The sequence below is a fragment of the Anoplopoma fimbria genome, chromosome 20 (genome assembly GCF_027596085.1).
Source record: "Anoplopoma fimbria isolate UVic2021 breed Golden Eagle Sablefish chromosome 20, Afim_UVic_2022, whole genome shotgun sequence".
Taxonomy (NCBI): Eukaryota; Metazoa; Chordata; class Actinopteri; order Perciformes; family Anoplopomatidae; genus Anoplopoma; species Anoplopoma fimbria.
Genome location: NC_072468.1, coordinates 13345658 through 13367588, shown reverse-complemented (window position 1 = coordinate 13367588; position 21931 = coordinate 13345658). Strand labels below are relative to the sequence as shown.

The 21931-nt window shown below is 40.8% G+C and overlaps 1 protein-coding gene across 1 annotated transcript in view; it reads left to right on the top strand.

Moving 5' to 3' along the window:
• Nucleotides 1–21931, top strand: part of ascc3 (activating signal cointegrator 1 complex subunit 3) — a 141740-nt gene that overhangs the window by 73558 nt on the left and 46251 nt on the right. The window contains exons 12-14 of the mRNA XM_054621123.1: nucleotides 7685–7861; nucleotides 8530–8601; nucleotides 12039–12173. Coding sequence (XP_054477098.1) covers nucleotides 7685–7861; nucleotides 8530–8601; nucleotides 12039–12173 — 384 coding nt within the window. The remainder of the gene's footprint in view (nucleotides 1–7684; nucleotides 7862–8529; nucleotides 8602–12038; nucleotides 12174–21931) is intronic.

The following is a 21931-nucleotide window of genomic DNA, read 5'->3' as shown; positions in this document are numbered from 1 at the left end:
TCTAAAAGTATTTTCTTATTTTATTTATTAGTTGTGTGGTAACTGCTGAAATATTTTTTGTACTTTTATTTTGAAGTTTCTGTTTTGGAGGTTTAGCATTCCTTAGACACTGGCCGTATACGTGTCTAGTTCTCACTAGATAACTGAGATCTTGTTTCAAGTTTTAAAAGAGAATCAGGCTTTAAGTCAGTTAGTATTATCCAGTTGTAGTTTTACTCTAACGTGAGCTTCTAGTTCGCATGTAAAGGAAACAACGGCACGCTCTTCCAACTGACATATCGTAGACGGCATGAGTCCTGCCACCTTGGCACCATGCTGCTGCAGGAAGACCTAATCAGGGCTCTGTCTGTGAAGCTGATTTCCCCCGATGATGATTGACAGTTGTCAGCGCAGGAACCAGCCACGACATTTAGATATTAGATTGATTATGTGAATTTTGACGGTGAAATAGTGAGAATGAGCCTCAGTGTGCCATGTCTACCTCTGATCAGCTGTAGCAATGGAGAAGAAGTAAGAGAGGATGGAAAGGGAATGTTTTAGAATGCACAGACCACCACTCATCCAGGCATCGTGCTCTGTGAATTACATTTTCTGAAAATGTCTATAAATGTCCACAGTGTGTGTCCCTGGCACCTAGTGCTGTGACTCAGTCTGTACCCGGTTCATGAAAGCCTTTAGATGTGTTGTGTTATTTAGGGGATGTGTGTCTCTGTGGGATTAAGACTCCAATCCTGTGTTTGCAAAAAAGAAAAACACATCCATGTGTAATTGGTAGATATGCCACATAAATCAAATTGTATGTAAATCACGTAATCATGAACCGGGAAGAATAAAGACCGCGAAAACCCACACCGGGTAGGTGAGTCAGAGACTGCTGTTTGTACCCCGTGTTAAACGAGAAGACAACGTCGATTAATTAGTCATATTACTGCCACTCAAACTTTCCTAAACCTAACTAAGGATTTCACAATATTTTCCTAAACCTAACTAAGTAGTTTTGATGACTAAACCTAATTTAGTATTAAACCATCTTTTCCCAAACCTAACATAGTGTTTAACAATCTTCTGTTGCCTAAACCTAGCTAAGTATTTCATGATCTTTTCCTAAACATAAGTAAGTATTTTTGATGCCTTAACCTAACTTAGTGCTTCACAATCCTTTGTTGCCTAAACTTCACTAAGTATTTCAAGGTGTTTTCCTTAACATAAGTAGTTGTTCACAATCTTATCCTAAACCTAACTTAATAGTTATGGTGCCTAAACCTAACTAAGTACTTTCCTGTGAAGATGGAGGTTCATTTTCAAAATACTTTTTGTATTTCAAGAGCGGAAATTGACACGTCGACAGACTTCTGTAGGGAAACGCATGAGTAATGAGGAGTGTCTCTTTTCTAAGATGTCATACGAACCGTTACAGGAGGATAGGTTGTTAATGTACTAAAAAATGAGGTTTGGGAAGAAATAGAGTTAAAAGAGTTCATGAATGTGCCTTTGACTGGCCATTGGCATATTATAGATAGGTATGTAGAATCCAAATCCACAGGTGTGTAAAGATAAAAAAAATAAAAAAATCTGGAAATACTGGTTGTGATTGCAGTGTGATGGACCCATTCAGGTGCTCATCTTTCTGAGAAAAGTAGAAAAAAAAGGATAAAAGTGGTCTGCTAAAGGACTCAGGCCAGAGTGAGGAACGCAGAGTGAAACAGAGGGATGAGCTGCTGTGCTGTGCAGCGACGGAGACCTCTCAGCGGGGTTAACCGCTAGGTAATTGAAAACCGGTCCGTACACGTGACCGCTGTTTACTCGGTTCACTGCCCACTTATCTGCAGGTTTAGCTGATATTACTGAAGAAGGGCTGACTGGGCTCTTTGTACACCTTAACACCTTTAGAGGTTGTGCTGTGGTGCACAAGTTTGAAGCCTCTCGACTGTCAGTGTGTTTACCAGCAGCCTGCACATGCTGTCAGTGCTCAGAACACAGCTGTGATACTGGACTTATCCACTAACATGCCAGTAAACACTGAGCCTTCAGAGCAAGCCCAGTTCTAGAACAACTAAGGGCCTAATCAGAAAGGGCCCAATCTGTTGCCCTGGGCAATGTTTTAGCTGGTACCCCTTGTATTACAGCCAATTCCTCCACCAGTTATTGTGTGCATACACTCACACAGAAAGAGCACAGCTTCATGTCTTTAAGACTAAGCTATGCAGATCACACTTAAAATAAAGCTGTTGACGTTGCTCTAGCTATTTATTAGCTATAAGAGTGATGCATTGGGCAACCCAGAAAAAGGGCCTATTTTTGGACCACATAGCTATGATGTTGTGGACCTTTTTTGTAATATTTTAAATAGTTTCTTCTCCCCTCATTTGGGGTGCTCCTATGGATGCATGGCGCCCCGAGCATTTACTTATCCCACCTATGCCTGTGTCTAGCTCTGGTTGTAAACTACACACAATCTATATCCAATAATCATCTGAGATGGGAGAAGGTAATGTGTGAAAGTAATGGTGGAAAATATAAGTTAATTATAGACAAATGGTCAACTGATAAGAATAAGAATAATAATCTGAGATGAAATAAGGCTTTAAAAAAGTAATGTGTAGAATATAGCAGCAAAAACTAATACGACTCTGTGCTGTTTGGGATAAAGATGTTCTGGGGGAAATGTTTCGGTTGTTGAGAGCAGAAAGTCATTGCTTGCAAAGTTGTAAACAGCAGCTGAAGGAGAATGAAGTGTGGGAATAGTAGATGAGTTTTAAGGTGAGGGAGGAGAGACAGACAGAAAAATGGAGGGAGGGCAGAAAGGGGAAGACGATGGGGAATACAGAAAGGAAACAAGAAGGATAAAAAAGATAAAAGAAGAAGGAAAGAGTGGGGTGAGATTAAAAGCAGTACGAGTCATGTACCCCTATGGATAAAACTGAAGGAACAACCCGAATAATGGGATTAATGAATGCATTTTATCATTTATTATTTAGGCATTTATGCAATAATTTTAAACCTGCAGGTTGAGACCACGAGATCTCCTGGGAAAAAAATGTAATTTACCACTTTAGACATAAATCTAAAAAAAGAAACGGCTCACGAGTAGCAAATTCTCTTTTCTTAAAGCAGTTCAGTATTTTCCCTAAAACTGCTGGCTACTGTAGTTTTTAGCAACATTACTCTAATACAGTACATTTGTTGGGGACTATTTTCAGTGGCAGATTAGACTACATTTGGTGCTCTGGGGTCTCATTTATAACCGGTGCATATGCATGCCACTGCAAGTTGTGATCAATAAAAATGTGTGCAGCTGTAGAAACTCTGAGGATGCATTTGCACATTATGGAGACGCAGATGTTGAGGTGGTGAATTACAGTCGTATTGTTTTGTGAGGATTCTCACACAATTCATTTCAATAAAAATTGTAATATCAAATGTCATAAACATTCAAACCAGCAGTGTTATTTGAACTTGTGCATAACTTTTCCATAAGCACCTTTTTCTATTATTAAATATCAAAAAACAAAGTCTGCTTATTATTTCACCAGGATTGTCTCACCATCACCTTCCCCACCAGAGGGCTGATGGATATGGTAGCAGATGAAATGATCATCATGGGTGGAATAGTCTCTGCAGTGAGCAGGACTGTGTGTCAGGTACACAGAGCTCCTTGGAGACACCGTGGTGGACTCACTCTCTGCCGTCACATCTTCACAACCCACACATATAGTCTGCGGAAATACAACAATCACTGCACTCCACATCCCCATTAACAGTCCTAAGCATAATGCAGGGCCAAGTGCACCATAACACAACTTGAATAAATAAATAAATTGTGTTCACCTATCAAACTTTCATTTTCACTTGGTATTCCATGCTGGCGGATTCCACTGATTGTCTTGAACATTTTGGAAGCAATCAGTGTGATGACTCATATTGCGTGATTCACCATGGAGACCCTTTGATCAGCAGGCTTATTGATATGCCTCAATATCCATGAGGTGCTTTGCATTGGCCAGTTATGGTTGAATGTGGGCGTGCAGAGGGCGGGATGTGAGGCTGATCCACGTGTGCACATTTCCAGGTGGACTGTGATTTATTTTGGGAACACAGCCGGCAGGTGTGCCTGTGCACTGTTTTATTAGTCTGATTTTAACTTTGTCGCACGCTATTTTTGGCTTTTGTGCACAAGATCACTTTTAGTACGGATCCTACACACTGTTCTATCAATGAGATCCCCTGGTGAGTATTTAGGTCTGTCAAAATAAACTACAATAAAAGTGACAGTTCATCAGGCTTTGGACCATAGACTGTCAATCGCTGTGTAGCCCCGCCCTAAAGCATACCCTGCTTTATGGTCTATTTGACTCTAAATGGACCATCATTTACTAAATGAACATCATGCTGTATTGAATAAGACTTTAAACTAGAGATTGAGACCATAAACTCATGTTTACAATGTTTACTGAGGGAATAAATCAAGAGAGAAGTAGAGTCATTTTTTCATAGACTTCTATACAACCAGAGGAGTCGCCCCCTGATGGACATTAGAGAGAATGCAGCTTTAAGACATGAAGCCTTGCCCACTTTGGATACACTCTCATGACATGTTGGTGTGGCTGTGCACATGGTACTGGTTGATGATGAGATAAATATAGAATAGCATTAGCCTCATACTCTGATGAGTACCACCAGCATTTTGAACAGGTTAGCTCGTACTGTAAAAGCAGGTATTGGGAGAAGGGAGCACTAAATAGCTCTTTTTAGAATTACAAGCTTGTATAAGGAATAGGATTAATAATACAGAATACAGTAACCTGAACTTCATGTGTCTGTTGCAGAGGCTACAGAGGATTATGCCATTCTACTTGAGTACAACATGTAGGACTATTCTTTCTGCCAGTAATTGTATCTAAATGTGACTGGCCCAGAAAGCAGTGTGTTTCTGTGGGTCTTTGTGCGAGAATTTGTAAACAGCTCATAGTCCACCCTCCAACCCGAAATGGTGGGCGCCAGCAGCAAGCCTGGCCGCCCCTCCCCCACCTCCTTCATCTCTCCCCGTCTCATTATTGCCACACCTGACAGACTGCTATAATTGATTGTGCTGAAGGAATTACGCCGACTGCCTCTGATGCGCAGGGTGCTTAGGTTCACGTCTTCAGACACATTAATATGGAAATCCCTGTAAACTAAATGATATTTGTCCCCCTTTTTATGCAAATGTTTGAGAACCGAGCCAGTTATCACTTTGATGTTTTACTTGGAAGAGCTTTGGTTTGAGCTACGTTTTCTTGGCCAGGTGTTCTGCTACCAATTATGCACTGCATTCAAGATAAAGTCCCTCTAACCTTTATTACAAAGGCCTTTAATGTTGCTCTGTTGTGGGGCTTCTTCTGTCCTGGTTTGGTATTTAAGGAGTGTTTGTGCTCTACCTAAGCTTACACAAGGCATGCCTTTTATAGTGATATATTTTTAATACCCACACAATGACCAATATGCACTTTTAAAGGGTTGTTAATAACCGTTACTTGGCCGGATGCAGAGATATCAGGGTGTTGAAACACATTCTCTGCGCTGTGCTCCCCTCAATGGAGTTCAGAACTCATCACATGTGTATGTAATCAACGTAATAAAAGGCAGTCTGTAGCGCTCCAAGTGATAACCAAAAACGTCTGCGGTTCCTCTTCTAGCTTGTTGTTTTGGTTCTCTGGCCTGGAACTCTGGTCTGGTCATCCTTGTTAGCAGCATTAAGTTAACTGTTTTTGGTTATAAAGAAGCTCTGATAAACCCTGGATGTATCAATAAGCCAATGTTTGCTGACATGTTTGCCCATAACTGTATGAAAGGATAAAATGTGAAATTGTTCTGCTGCTGTTCATTCAACTTCAGGATACACAACCTATTTTTTTGACGTAGTGTCCTTTAGTGTCGCAAGATCCTCAAATTTTGTCTAAGTTTACTGCCGATGTTTTGAAACTCGGCACAGTTCACAGCAACATCCCTTAGTACTGGCAGTAGTATTATGAACTAAATCAAAAATAATAATTGGCGGCAGAATTGACCCTGTCAGTGTTAAATTATATCAGTAGTATTAATAGATAATTGTGATTTATTAACATCTTAGCAGCATTTTTGATGTTTTAGCCAGTCAAGGTGGAGAGTTATTTATTTTTTACAATGTCATATCTATTTTTCCCAATGTGATGTACTGTACAACAATGGATCATATTTTATTATACTCATTAAATATTTAAAAAATTCTTAATCTGCAAATAAGTAGTAAATTTAGTTTTCAGATAAATCAGTGGAATAAAATATTTATTTATGGCTTAATGTGGAGTATAAAAATGAAATGGCATGAAATGAAAATCTTCAGGCATACGCCAATTTTGTAACACCGGCTTCCAGTTATAAATCCGTTGTATCTGAGGTTCCTTTTGGAACAGATTACATCAGGTTTATTCTCTCAGATTCTCTCAGACTAGATGATGCTCCTTCAGAGCCACAGAAGACATTATACTGCTGTTATGGCTGTCTGAGTAGAACTCCTCGTGACTAGTGAATAACTGTATCCTTTATGTTTAACATTGGGGCAGAAACCTTCAGAGTGTGAGGCCACCAGTGATGGGGTTTCTCTGATATAATAGATGGATAGAGATACAGTTCTTTATTAATACCAATGGGAAATTGGGTTGTTTCAGCAGCCAAGCAAAGCCACAGAGGAATTCAAAGGTCACCTCAGTGTCTAATTTTAATATTGTGCTCTGTTAGTTAAGTTGAATTCAGCTCATTACCCATTCTCCTTGGGGTAATTGTAAATTCAGCTGTTAATTACAATGTACGTATGTTTCTATACAATGTTATGATATCACACACTTAACTGAAACATGGATTGTTCATCTCTTTTACAGAGGAGCAGTTAAACCCATAGTTGCATAAAAGGCTTTGTTAAAAAAAAAAAACAGCTCTGCAGATGGTTTGACTCCCTGTATGTGAACATGGGGGACATCTGCAGTACGGAGGTTCAGTGCTGCTGTGGATGTGTAGTGCAGGCTGGCAGGGATTGGTTAGGTCTTATCTTGATGGGATGGTTTGACAGGTACTGCATCACATTAAAGGCCTTACCAATCTTCCCTGTCACATCCAGCAGGAGGCCCACAGATAGCCCCATCCCCCTCCCCCAACTCCCCCTAACCCCTAGTTTTCGCTCCTCTCGCCCACGTTGATACACAACATATTGAATTTTCTTCAGGTCTCAAAGACATATAGTATATGAGTAAGACCATTTAGTTTGTCTTGTAAGTCAAAGACATGGACCACAAAGCCGACCACTTTCTACAATGTGCTTATGTTTTCTGAATTTTTCTGTAGGACATACTACCACATCTGTTTCACTGTTAGAAAGATGCAGCACTGCAGCCTCACACACATACTGTACAGTCCTAAATATTGACCAGTGACTACATGCAAATATGTTTCAAGTGGCCCAAAGGGCAAAAAATATTTCTGGTAAGGCTTTTAATTTGAAACTTCTTACCAGTCTTTTCCTTCTTCTTGTTTCCTTTCTGTATTCCCAGTCTTCACTTCTCCAAGGTATTTTCAGGAACAGATTGACAGTATCACAGCTCCTCCTGCCTGGATGAATGCACAGCATAGAGTTTGGTGTAACTGGGACACTGTGTTGTTGTCTGATGTTTAGGTGGAATCCACCCAGAGTATGATCAGGATCCTGGGACTATCAGCCACCCTGCCCAACTACCTGGATGTGGCCTCCTTCCTGCACGTCAACCCCTACATTGGCCTCTTTTTCTTTGACAGTCGCTTCAGACCGGTGCCCCTTGGACAGACCTTTGTTGGCATCAAATCCACTAACAAGGTAAACATGCAAAGATGATGTAAATGTATTTACAAAACCTATTCTCTCAGAAAAAGGGTTCTTCCTGAAGGGCGTAGATTCTACCCAGAATCTTTCGCTTCTGAAGAACCCATTTTCTTCTTGAGAACCCTTTTAATCCAAAGAACCGTTCTTGGAAGAAAGAGTTCTTCAAGGATTATTGAAAGAATGGGTCCTGTCCTGTTGTTCTACTCAGCTCCTTTATTGTATAGGATCCTGACTTCTCTAACTGCTACATTGGCCAAGCCATGACTGCTAATGCACAATAGCATGGCAGCATGACCACATTGTGGGCCACTTTGGAACCTTTGTTGAACTGTTAACATAAAGATTCATGTCACAAGGCAAGGCTTGAAGCAGCTATGGACAACTAAGAACTTATTCTCATACAGGATTTGGAGATACATTTGCATGTTTGCTTTTCCCTATTACTGTTGGCATCATTATTCCCTAATGTTAAGAGGAACCCACCATTGCTCAATCAAATAGGAAGTGTCTGTGTTGCAAAGTCGCAAAGTATTTAAAGTAAGACTGGCACACCATGTAGGTTACAACTGTATATGCTGCATGTCATTAGTTGCTTTAGAGGTAAAACGTTGGCTGTAATCAGTTAAGATAAATTTCTTATTGTGACTTTGTGTCCTGTTCAGATCCAGCAGCTTCATGACATGGAGGAGGTGTGTTACAACAAAGTTCTGGAGCAGGTTAAAGCCGGCCATCAGGTAAGAGAACTTCTGCATGCTGGAACCTTACCAAAAGAACACAATGTAAAGAGAAGTAAATAAAGATGAGTATTCACTAGAGAGGTTTGTATTCATAGCAAAGCTACTAATTTCTAGATGACAACTGTGGATTTTGTCAGAACTATGACCTAATGTAACGGAACAGTGATTCAAGACAGTTAATTGACTTCATCTATTAGTCCAATAAACGAGAGCAGATTATTTCGACTACAATCATATCAACTGAACAATTCCCCTTTGCATCAAAGCAAGTTTATCTTCCTGATTCAGTCTTCAAATTGAAACCTACATTTCCAAGACAATCTAGGTTTGATGACTTTGTCTTAATAAGGAGCGAATTTTTCCTTCATGCATTTCCATCGTACCTCGTTATGATTTTCCTGAGAGTCGCCCTGGCAGGTCTGGACTGGAACAGCTTAGAGGGGCACACAGTAATACTGGTGTAGCTCCAGAATACAGCACATCTTTTATACCACTGCTTCCCTTGAAAATATTTCTTTGAACTTTTTCATGAATAGGACCTCCTGCAGTAAAAAAAAAAAAAAATTGAGAGCCGTTTGGAATGAACACCTGCTATCTAAAGTGTCTGCAGTCCTTATCTCCCCCAGTGTTACCCTCCCCCTCCCTCCCCAATCCCCCGACCACCACCCTCCCCTCATTCTGCTTCCACTCCACAGCCTCAGTAGGCCTATTGGGAGGATGAGAGTTGTGAATTCAGACTTTAGCGTTTAGCTCCCATCTGCTGCAGGAGTTGAACTCCCTGTTGAGCACGGGTGTTATCCTGTCTGCATCATTTCATTGCAAGTGTACACACACACACACACACACACACACACACACACACACACACACACACACACACACACACACACACACACACACCCTTTTTCTTACTTTTTCGCTTCTCTCTGGCCCATTTCTCCCTCAGAGACAGTCTTGCTGAAGCCCCCCCGAGAACTTGTAAACCAACTTAATTCTACTGCACCACTTACAACTTTTCATCCCCCTGGTTGAAACTATACAATAGTCCAGTCCGGCTCAAAGGTCCAGGCCACTGAGGCCACGGCTCAGTTGGGGAGGCCTTTGCTGTCTTTGCTGATTATTAAATTGTCAAGAAGTGGCTGTGACATATATTAATTTCATCTGGGAGGATCTGATGGATGAAATTCCCTCTATGATTTTCCTACCAGCCTCCTGGTGGGAAGCCTGCTGCCAGAGAGAAGTTTAATAAGCCGAGAAGCCGGCGGTTACTGCCGACAACGCTTCCACACAGCTCAGTGGTGCTGATAAAACAACTTCAATAAATAACATTTGCTGCAGTGGTCTGTTTGGACCTGCTGTGTTTGGAGCACACACACAGCTGGTTGCTGCATATAGTCATGCAATATTGTTTGGTCTAATAATAGATTTCCATTATAAAAGTTTCAAAAATACATAAAAACAATATCCACAGGGTCTTTCATGGCTATTTACAGGTAACTGATGGACCAAGAAATTGTGTTTTTCATAATTTCACACATTGTATCAGTGTACACAAGAGGTTCATATGTTAACTTATTTAGTTTTCACGCCCTTTTAGTGTTTTCATTATTTTCTAGTACCCCTACAGTATGTGGCTGTGTATGGTCAATATGCTACTCAAATAATGAAATGGATGGTCAGTGGTAGAGTGGGTCACCCTCTTTTAGGAAGATCTGCGGTTCGACCCCTGGCTCCTCCAGTCAGCATGTTAAAGTGTCCTTGAGCAAGATACGGAACCCCACATTGCTCCTGAAGGCTGGCCCTCAGTGTGTGAATGTGTGAATGAACATTTAGTTTAGATCCCCATGAGCAGGTTGGCTCCTTGCATGGCAGCCTCTGCCATCAGTGTGTGAATGTGTGTGTTACTGTTAACATGTCTACAGTGCTTTTTAGAAATGCAAGTGCATTGACCAATTTTTTTATTGTTTTGTTAAGAAATGTGCCATATGAACATTTAGCCTATTTAATTATGACACCACATCAAAATATAAATCTCAAAGAGATATTTAATTCTATTCCTTCCACATAGGCAATGTGCAAAGAAACATAAAAATCCTTATACACTTAACAGATTCTGTGAAAAAGGCAATGAGTAGCAGCCAGTCAGAGGCAGAGCAGATCAGGTCTTTATGGAATGCAGGTGGGGGAAAAAATCAACCAAAATACCATAGATAAATAACTTATAGCAATTTAGAAGAGATGGCACTTCAATATATTCCAAATCTCTCTTGCACACTCTCTGCTACTGTGCCATTATTTAAGCTACTGCCTGTTTACCCCGGTCTACAATGGGAATTCCTGGATATTAAATATTAATCTGCAATTTCTTTTAGTGCTCCCAGTAGTAGTGAGTACTTTAGTCAATGATTGAGTACTGTCTTCACCCAGATGTAAAAGCCTCCTTAGGATGTAATTGAAGTCTTTTGGGGCCTAGTCCTTTTGAAAGGGTAACAGACATAGTGGAAACTAAATTCATCACTGCTGTGGTTCAGCCAAAGCATTAACGGGTACATGTACATAAGTTAGGGCTGGGGAGCAATATATATAGTTATTGTGATATGAAACCAGATATTCTCTTAGATATTGGATGTTGAATAATGTAGTTATAAGGTAATCTGGCATAAATGGTGTATTTTCCTGCCTTTAAAGGCTGCATTAAAGTCTATTATTTGCCTTTACCCACTTGGTCATTATATCAACATTACTGACGATTATTTCTTAAAAATCTCATTGTGAGAATATTTTATTAAAGCACCAATAATCAACCCTACAATATCATCTCAATATTGATATTGAGGTATTTAGTGAACAAATGTTTAATATTTGAGTCTCTCCTTATCGCCCAGCCCTAGCAAAAACCTAAACGAGTAAATGAGTGAAGAACCATAAGGAATTCTGATGGTCACAGGTCTCACTGAATGGTTTTATGAGTATGAAAATATCAGAAAATATATTTTGTTCATCCCTCCAGTAGAGTTCCACACACTGACAATCAGCACTGAAGCTGTCCGAGGATTACAGTGGAACAACATCTAACTAAGACACTTCATTTTCAGTTTTTTTTACTTTAAATTGTTCTCCTATCTATATGTCTATGGATGACTGAAAAAAGGTTTTCTGGTCGAAGAATCCAACTTCCAACAGCACCACCAAAGTGGCAGACTTGGGGTGTGGTCTAAACAAATGGAGGAGCTAGACCTATCTACATGGTTACAATTGCAGAGGGCTTGGGGAGTCCATAACTGTCTTACAGTTTAGCCAGTTACCGTTGAATCAGTTGACTTGACATTTGAACTCTACCGATTAAACAACTACAGTAGCAGCTGAACGTCTCTGTGGAATTGTGTTGTGTCGATGTTGGGAACTTCTTCACCTTGTTTCTTTTTGTGCTTCAGGTGATGGTGTTTGTCCACGCTCGTAATGCCACAGTGAGGACGGGCATGGGGCTGATCGAGATGGCAAAGAACCATGGAGAAACATGCTTCTTTCAACCAGACCAGGGTCCAGACTACGGCCAGTGTGAGAAACAGGTAGTGCTGCTGTGTGATGCTGGTTGCCGAACTGACAAAAATATGCAAGAACAAGATTGCACAAACACAAAAAATTTAACTGGGGCAAAAACAGCGACAATACATAGCCATTAAGTTGGGTCACTGAAAAATGTCACTGTTATAAACATTTCTAACAGTGAATTTTTTTTTACCTTAATCCATTTATTTCAATGGAATAACCCCGTCAAGTAATTCAGTACATTTACTCGGCAGACCCATACTTTTAGTGAACACACAAGTTTGTGCAGCCACGAAGCTGTCATAGCCTGTTAGCCTTGTTACACCGTCCACTGTTAACCCAACGGTCCTCTGGTAGTGTGTGAACATGGTGTGTAGTCAGACATTAAAGCTGCATGTTTAGAGACTAGAGAGCTTGCTGCATAGGTGTTTCTAGCTACAGTAGTTTGTCAACTAGCCCCAAAAGTCACTAAGTCATCAAGCTTCCCGTCCCACATATGTGCCGGTAAATTTTGCTGTGACGCATTTTTTTATTTCACTGTTACATCCCACATACAGTGTGACAATCCAACAAAACCAGAGGAAAAGTCATAGATGATTACAGCAGCAGAATTGATCATGAAGCCACTTCTTCAGATGTAAAATTCAAACATCATTTTCAAGAGAACAATTCTGGTTCTTACTGCTGCACATTTACACCGAGAGCCACACAGCATTCGGTTGTGGAAGCTAAACTGGCAAAGCCAAAGATAACCGATATGACAACAGAAAAGAGAGCACTGCACTTCCTGATTCACAGCTCATCATTACTGTCACCCCATATACCACTGTGTGTGTGTGTGTGTGTGTGTGTGTGTGTGTGTGTGTGTGTGTGTGTGTGTGTGTGTGTGTGTGTGTGTGTGTGTGTGTGTGTGTGTGTGTGTGTGTGTGTGTGTGTGTGTGTGTGTGTGTGTGTGTAATTAATGGTCTTGTTGCTGGGAGAGTACATAGAGGTGGAGCTACATTCTCCCTCAGAGGATGGTCAGTCAGACTCCAACTCCCATATTTAAATATGCTGCAACGGAAGGCGGAATGATAAATTTAGTAACCTTTTCCTTCGTTCCCTGGGGCCAGCCAAGATTGATGTGCCTCTAATCTCTCCTCTATTTAAATGGGATATGTATACAAATCAGATCTCTTTCCATGCTTTCTAAAACTGGAAATGGAGATGAGAGATTATGCTGTTGGACTAAAAATGGCGCTGTGGCCTGGTTACTCTTTGAAACAGTACTTTAAAAGCAAGTGTTTGCACAGTATAGTTCCATGAAGGATACTGGTTGTATATGCACTAACTGTGCATTAATTCACTCCTAGCCCCTTCTGCCTGTGTCCCAACATAATGAGTATTATCCACTCCATTAGTCCGTCGTTGAGTGTTTGTCGGTCTGGCCTGCTCTGGCGAAGGAAGAGGCATCAGGCTGATTCCACTCTAAGCCCACACAGAGATAATGCACTGCTTATTTGCACTCTGGAAATTGCCCCCGCATTAATATTTATAGGTGTTTTTTAATCTCCAATATGCATATGCAGTGAAATAAAGCACCTCTAAGGTCAGTCATATAATTTGGCGTTTATTTATCCAGCTTTGAAAGTCAGAAGTGATTCCACTTTATTTTTCTCTCTCCTAATGTTATTTAATTGGCTTAATCTCAGGGGGTTAGAGAGGCTGTCAATCAAGCTTAGATATCTTAATGCACCCACTCTAATCAATTCTTGTTAAATACATTTTTGGGTGAATAATGAAAACATTCAGAAAAACACTCTCCAAAAGGGCATTTTACACAACAGTCCTCCAGTCCTGCCTTTTGATCAACACTTAGTATTGAAGTAGTATAATATAAAGAAAGCTGCGTGTGGGTGGTACAGGTGAACGGTTTAAAATGAGGCTTTGACGTGCCCCTCATTCTTGGGTTGTAATACCTATGTCATCTACAATTAGCTCCAGATGATGCAGGGAGTACTGCTCAGAGTAATGCTGCTGATTGATAAAATGTGCTGAAGTTCATCTGCGTTTTCTGGTCAGCACAAACCCAGAGTTAATCCCATGCAGCCCGTGGCCCTATTTCAGTTTGAAAAGTCTGTGGGACACACAGGTAAGTTGACTTTTTATGGACGGTTATTATATCTTTTTTTAATTATACTAAGAGAGCCTGCTCATTAAAAGATAACTCTGTGCAGTGCTTGTCCAACTAATTAGAATGAGCAAATATGCTTGGTAAGAAGCATAATGCTGGCCAGATTTAGTTTTTACAAACGTAATCAGGGAATTCTGTTCTGAAAGTGAGACAACATTTGCAGTGATTGTAGTGTGTGATTACTGAAAATGAACTGGTAGCACATTACACTGCTTTCTGAGGGGGAGCTAGTATCGCTGGTGGTAAGTGGCAAGTGTTGATTTGCACATTTAAATATTAATTGTTTGCATCATGCTTGAGAACTTGAATGCTTGAAGAGGTAAATATTTGAATTACCAAAAACAAAGATCTTTAAAAAAAAAAAAAAAAAAAAAGAAGGAACCTCAGTAAACACTGCTGCAACTAACTACTATATTCATAATTGATTCATCTGCCAAATCTTTTCTTGATGAATCCTCACAACTGAGACGTTAGAACTAGTGACTGTAAAACTACTCAGAGAAAACATTACATTTACACATCCGTCTGCTGCTCCAGCACCACGGACAGCACCATGGGTTTATCAATGCACAGCACAGTGACAGCCTCTTCTAGGAAGCTTGTGAAACGCGATGCAGCGCGTCAGGCTAGACTAACACATTCAAGTAAACAACCCCTCTGCCCCTACACTCACTCTGCTACTGGGGGACAAGGAGATCTCATCACCATTCATCACCCCTTAGATCACCCACTGGGTGTTCATTGTTTGACTTTGAGATGTGGTTCTTCATTGGATTGGAATTTCAGCTTTTGTTAGTGTTGAAAAGGTATTGAAGCAGCTAAAGCTCTGGATATGAATCAGAATAAACATAGATTTGAGGCTACACATGTTTATGAACTCTCAAAATGTAAATGTTAAGAAGTAGCAAAATAACTGTGAGGGTGTGAAGCGTGTCATATTACCCCAACCTGTGTGCAGGGAACCTCAGCCTAAAGCTCTCTCAAGAGAGTACTGTATTCAAGAGACCATTTGACTTTCATTTGCTCCAACTCAGACAATCCAGCCTCTACCTCTCCCCCCTGTCTCCATCACTTTTGAATACCCAGAGATGGAACCATGTGACTGGTTCCAGAAGAGAGAGGAGTTCTACTGTGGAGGTTAAGAGACACCTTGTGGTCCCATGAGTCCATTACACAGATGACGGTACAGACCTATCAGAGCTTATCGAGGGCTGTGAAGTAACGACTCCAGCACTAACATACACTTTCCGTGGTGGGCATTCATAGCATGTGGTATGAAAGATTTGTCTATTATGGCGTACAAACAAAGAAGGAGTGCTCAGGAAGTGATGGTGTTGAGATAGACAGTACACATGTACTGACACACCCTCATCTTTTCTCTTTAAACTCTCCATCTCTGTGGTCGTCAGATGTGCAGCTTTCATGTCTTTTTGTCTGACAAGACACAGCGATGCAGACACAGCGATGCCTGTGAGTGCCAGGCCTCCAGGGACTCCACAGCAGCCAGCAGAGGCTCATTAATGTCTGCGTCTGCTTTCATTGGTGCTATTTTTACAACTCCTGTCCACCGCCAATCCTTTCATTGCGTCAGATCAGTGACAACCTGTCACTGTGCCAAACCAGCCCCCCCCACCCCCAGCCGGTACACTGATCAACAACAATGAGCTGCAACTCAAAGGCTGTTATAAAAGATAAGAATGGCACAGTGGAGTGACAAAATCACACTTATCATAAAAATGGCCGCCTTAAATAGAAACACTGCTTTGTAAAATAGTGGGACAGTGGTCTGATTATTCTGGTGTTATAGCTTTGTAAGATCATGGTAGTGTGTATCTCAATTTTCCTCTTGAATTACTTCTTCATCAGCATTACAGCTGAATGTTCACGGTTCTGCTGTGCCATCTGCCATGTTCTACACACAAAGGACTTGTGTCCAAAATGTCTTTTTGTCTTAAACAGAGAGACAAACAAGAAATATAAGAATTTATAATTTGTGGCTGAACTTAATTTGATTTTATATATAAAGGACAGCGTCTTGTTTTTATTATGTATATATAATTTCTGAATAACTTCATTAGCATAAGAAAACCATAGCATCCTCTGTCCTGTTTCACAGTCTTCGTAGGAGAAGTGACATAGACGAACAAGATAAACAACTCTTTCGGCACATACGTGAGTGAGGTCCACTACGATAATAACTAAATAATAATTGAATTTAAATTATCAATAACTAAAGGCGTTCATAGGTATAAAACAATTTCAGGCTTAAGAGATGCAACCATAATAGTCCTGCACAGAGCGGATAGAAAAAAGAGAGAGACAGAGACACAGTTTGCATGTAGTTCCTGTGGACAAGAGGACACTGACTTTAATGACATTTGATCATCTTGAGCAGCTGCAGAGTGTAAAACAGAAACGTCTTGTAGACATTGGGGGATAACTGTGGCTCCTCTTTAGGTGGAGCCACAGTTATAACCTGTTAAGTCGCGTTGTTCCATACTAACATAAGGCGTCGTTTTGCACAGGTATAACGGAAGCAAACCAGTCCAGCTAAAAAGGATGTTGGGCTCAGGTAATATGTGTCTTAACGCTGTGCAGTTTTGAGGCACAAATGTGGAAAGAGAGAATTCCTACAAATAATGACTGAACCTGGGTCATCACTGCCAACTGACCCCTTTAGCAGAGGATTGTAGGAAACTGTAGGAAACTAAAAAATGCATATAAAACACAGCGGCTCCAGTTTTCTGCAATATGATAAAAACAATCAAATATTTTTTAAGTGTATCTGTTCAAAACAATTGAGAAGTATAAAAGGTTGAAGAAGTACCACACATCTCCCTCTCCTATATCTCCTGACTCCAGGAGCTTTTTTTGATTGAATCTCTCATCTTATTGTTGTGCTGATGACATTCTATAATTTAACATTCTATAATTTCCCCACTCAACATTTACAATGTGCAATTGCAGTATCATAGAATAATTTCTTTCGGGTTTCATTGCTTCTCAGAGATGTATAAAATGTGCCACCTAATGCAAAACTAGGATAACTATGATAAAATACCTCACAATATTGTAAAAAAAACACATATATATGTGAAATGCTGCATTGCTGACAATGTTTTGAGGTAGATTTAGTGACTCTCTACCTTAGATGGAGCTGAAACAGAATGGAATGTTAAGAGATAGAGACAGATGTGATCGAGAGGTGGAGTAGAGTGGATGTGAGTGGAGCTCATCCTCCCACTCTCTTCTGCCTATCCAGCATTAACAGCCAGCCTCTCTGAGCACCAAACATTATGACTGTCGATGGCCACTAAATGAAATCAACAATTAGCCATACTGCCTCCATTTAACAGAGTAAATGAATGGTTTGGGTGCTTATGAGCGTCAGTGTTGGTGGGGATGCCATTAGACAGAAGCCTCCTCTTCACCACAGAGCTCTGGTATTTCTTTGCCTCATGTTTGGTGTGATTTACACTTTGAAATCTCTGCACTGAAGCTGTAGTTTGCTGCATGATAACACTTTCCCATTTCTAGAAATGCGTGTGCGTCTCCTGTACACTATTACTCACAGGATCAGGGACAAGAAATGTAAAACTAGTTAGTTCCATCTACCTCTATTTAACGGTCCTCTGAGAGTGTTTTACTTCCTCTTGAATAGTTTATGTGGGCTCTGGTGTTGGCTGATGTTCTTAACGTTGTTACAGCAGCGACAGACGGTGAGTGGAGCTGGCAGCCAGCTGTCTGTGGACAGAGTGAGCTCTGCAGCAGGAGCAGCAGCGAGTGGCAGGGCCTAATGGGACCTGATCAGGAGCTTAGGTCACTGCCATCTCAAATACAGCCATGGCACAGCAGACATCAGCGCTAACTCACCTTAGATTAGAGGCTGGAAGCATGGCTGTAACGAACTCTGACACCTCAAAGCAAAGCCTCAGCCGTAGCATTTCAATTACCTACCTTCCCGGGCTCCTGTGGATCTCAGCCTGGCCCTGAGGAGTCCTACCGGGCCACAGTTTGCTCTGGTTTTAAGGACGAATATGGCTTTAGACAGCATGGTGGGATTGTTTTTTGTTCTATTGTGTTATTTTTATAGAATGCCATTTGAATATTTCACTGCACTAAGCATTGAACTGAAAGTGGAAGGGTACCAGCACTGCCACCTGATATTTGGGCGAAAGGGGAATATAGAGTTGTGTCGAAGGTGCCAAAGAATCTAAATGTGCTTTTAAAGGTCGTACACTGTGTGGTCTGACCTCTACCGCCTAAAGTGTTTTAACTCACCTGGTCTGAATGTTGAAGTTGAGGCTTGAATGTGGGCTTTCATAGAGAATGGAGAGATGCGATGAGGCATACATACATTTGTACATCCTCAAAGGCTTTCACTGAAACTAATTCAACCTGAACTACAGGTGCAGCTTGTAAAATCAGTCCAGCAGCACCTTCATTCAATCAGCATGCTTCAAGCTTTGCCCCATCAAACTAAAATGTCTGTCATCATGAGTAGTAAGCCAGTGAGGGATCATGTGCTTGAATCAGCACTAGTGTGTCATACAAGTTGGGCTGAGCAGAGGGTCCGATCCTGTCCTCCTCAGCAGTGGGAGTCAGTAATGTAGGGGGAATTGGTCAAATTGAGGGAAAATCATGTGCGCCTTTTTTATAAAAATAGGTTTCAGTCTCGGTTGAAGTAAAAGCATTTCTACATCTATACAGGCATTTTGCTAAAAGGATTTTCCCTACGTTTAGGCCCTGATCCACATGCAAACAGAGTTTTAGGTCACGTCTGTTACTGTGGATGTGTTTGTGACACAATGACATCATCTACTCAATTCACATATGCCCGTTTTGCTCTGTGTTTCGCAAACAGAAACAACAAGGGTGGCAATTGTTTTGTAAGGTATCACTAAGCAGCCTCGCCGTTAGATAAATAGCTTTCATATATGTATGAATAAAGAGATAATTGGCTACTATTGTTTGATATTTTAATACCGCCAAAGGAAAATAATCTCACAGCACTCAGAATCTTCTTCTCTGTTTTTTGAGGTAGCGTTGATACCTCAAATACTCGCATAAATAATAGCATAATTTCAAAAGCTAAACTAATAATCTGCTGATTATGAAATCAGTGATGGATCAGTTTAAGGCCATGTTTATAAGCACGTCAGCGCGGTTATTCACCCTGATAAATAGGTCAAAAGCTTTCTCCATTAAAACATGTGTGACAGCTAACCTGCAGTAATACCCCTTATGTATTTGTTCTCTCTGATATCCTCACTATGTGTTGGCAACAGTCAGCTGGGAATGCATAAAGCCGCTTTAGTATATTCCTCTCTCTACCATATTCATCATAACATACGTTAGATTTGCAGTCTATTTTAGATAATAATGGCAAAAATCAGTTACTAATCCCTGAACATAAATATATACAGGATATATAACAGGAACATTAACTAACTGGGATGATAATTGCCAATAATGTCAAATCACACAGTCTGTACGACTTCATGTTTGCTTTTCTTTGTTCTTTGTAAAAACTCAGTGTGAACAGGAACCGGATCAGAACTAAAAACCAACAATTTATTTTTTTATCTCTTGGCCCAGACCATAATAACCCAACTACTGTTAAAGCACCCATTGACAGTTTTAAGCTTCTGTGCTGGGACACATTTCATAGAAAAACTGAATATTTGAGGTGTGCACAGTTACAAGAGGGACCTATATCAAATCTGTGGCATTTGATTGGATGCTGAATTTGGGGCGGGTTTAGAGTTTATCACGGTATGGACCTACAGAGGACTGTTGGCTCCTAACACATGCCTCCCTTACCTGTTGTTTGATTAGGAGGAGGAACAGTAAAGCGTAGCCACATTTCCACTGGCTGTGTGTCACTGCAGCGCGGCAGTAAATGCAGAAACAGTCTCCCACCTCCCTCCAATTCTGCCGGCCACGAGTTCCCCACTCACCTGCCTCAACAACCCCGTCCGGTTGAATCACGTCATTCGGCCATGCATCCAGCAAAAGTTAATCTGTACTACTATACTACTATATTATAAAATCAAATTGACCGCTGTGGGCATCTGCTAGCCTAATCTCTCATTTGATTGGATGATCTTTTGTTACGCCCCTGAGTGCAGGATGAGATATCTTACATTTGAAACCATTTTATAGAAGAGAGAAGACACTAAAAGCATAAAAGAAGAGATAAACCAACAATGGACACAGGGACACGGGATTAAAAATGGTAACATCTATTTTACATTTTACTGGGACTTTAACCATGACCATGATAATTTGCTAACCTCAACCAAGTTGTTTTTCTATTACCCATGTTAAAACTGTTGTGGAAGGCACTAACAAACAATGTCATCCTGTGGATAGAGGTGCCAAAACACAGTTTTAAAAAGGCTTTTAAATAGTTACCATAATTGCATTAAATCAGCATTTTTAATCCAGTTTTGGACATTAAGAAAGTCTGTCCTAAATGGGGTTTCAGAAATGTGTCAGAAATGGTATGTATCAATTCTCATTCGAACAGTCAAGTAGTTATTTAGTGGTTAGTAATTGCAACTTAAAATTGAATAAGGTTAACATTAATTGACACTGAACTAACAGCACCTTGTCCGGTAGAAATCATTTGAAAAATAAAATACTATTTTTTTTTTTTCCCCACATTGATTTCATATTATGGGAGACTATATTAATTTGGATGTGGATTTTGACTTCATTGTCAGTCAGTATACCTGCTGCACAGTCACTTACTTAAAGTCTCCTCCTCCTCCTCCCCCACCTTTATCCACAAGGTTTGCATACAAATCCAGACCGGCATTGCAACCCAAACACTGTGTGAGGCCGACAGCTGCTGGCAGTAATGGGCTTTCTCTTTGCAGTTCAGAGGAGTGCTGGGCGCTGACCTCTATTTAGATGCCCAGAGAGAGAGATAAAGTCCTGTGATGAGGACTCCCCTCAGCTCGACCAGGTCACAGCCCGGCCGTCAGTCAGCAGCACACATCTCAATCTGACTGACTGACTCTGTGTGTGTGTGTGTGTGTGTGTGTGTGTGTGTGTGTGTGTGTGTGTGTGTGTGTGTGTGTGTGTGTGTGTGTGTGTGTGTGTGTGTGTGTGTGTGTGTGTGTGTGTGTGTGTGTGTGTGTGCGGAATCTGAGCTGCAGAATTTATTTGACTTTACAGCAAGTCAACACGTGCATTTTATTAAAATGCACCTTATTACCCAGGAGTCCTCTTTTTTCTGTGCAGTCCAACAGGATATTGAATCTGGGCATATTTTCCACCTGAGACATCCAAAAGCCAGTGCTAGTTTCTTTCCCTCACATTCACTGGAGCCCTTTTCAATTCAATTCAATTCAGTTTATTTTGTATAGCCCAGAATCACAAATTACAAATTTGCATCAGAGGGCTTTACAATCTGTACACATGCGACATCCTCTGTCCTTCCCTCACATCGGCACAGGAAAAACTCCCCTAAAAACCCCTTTAACAGGGAGAAAAAAGGAAGAAACCTATGGGAGAACGACAGAGGAGGGATCCTTCTCCCAGGATGGACAGAATGCAATAGATGTCATGTGTACAGAATGAGCAGCATAACAGAGA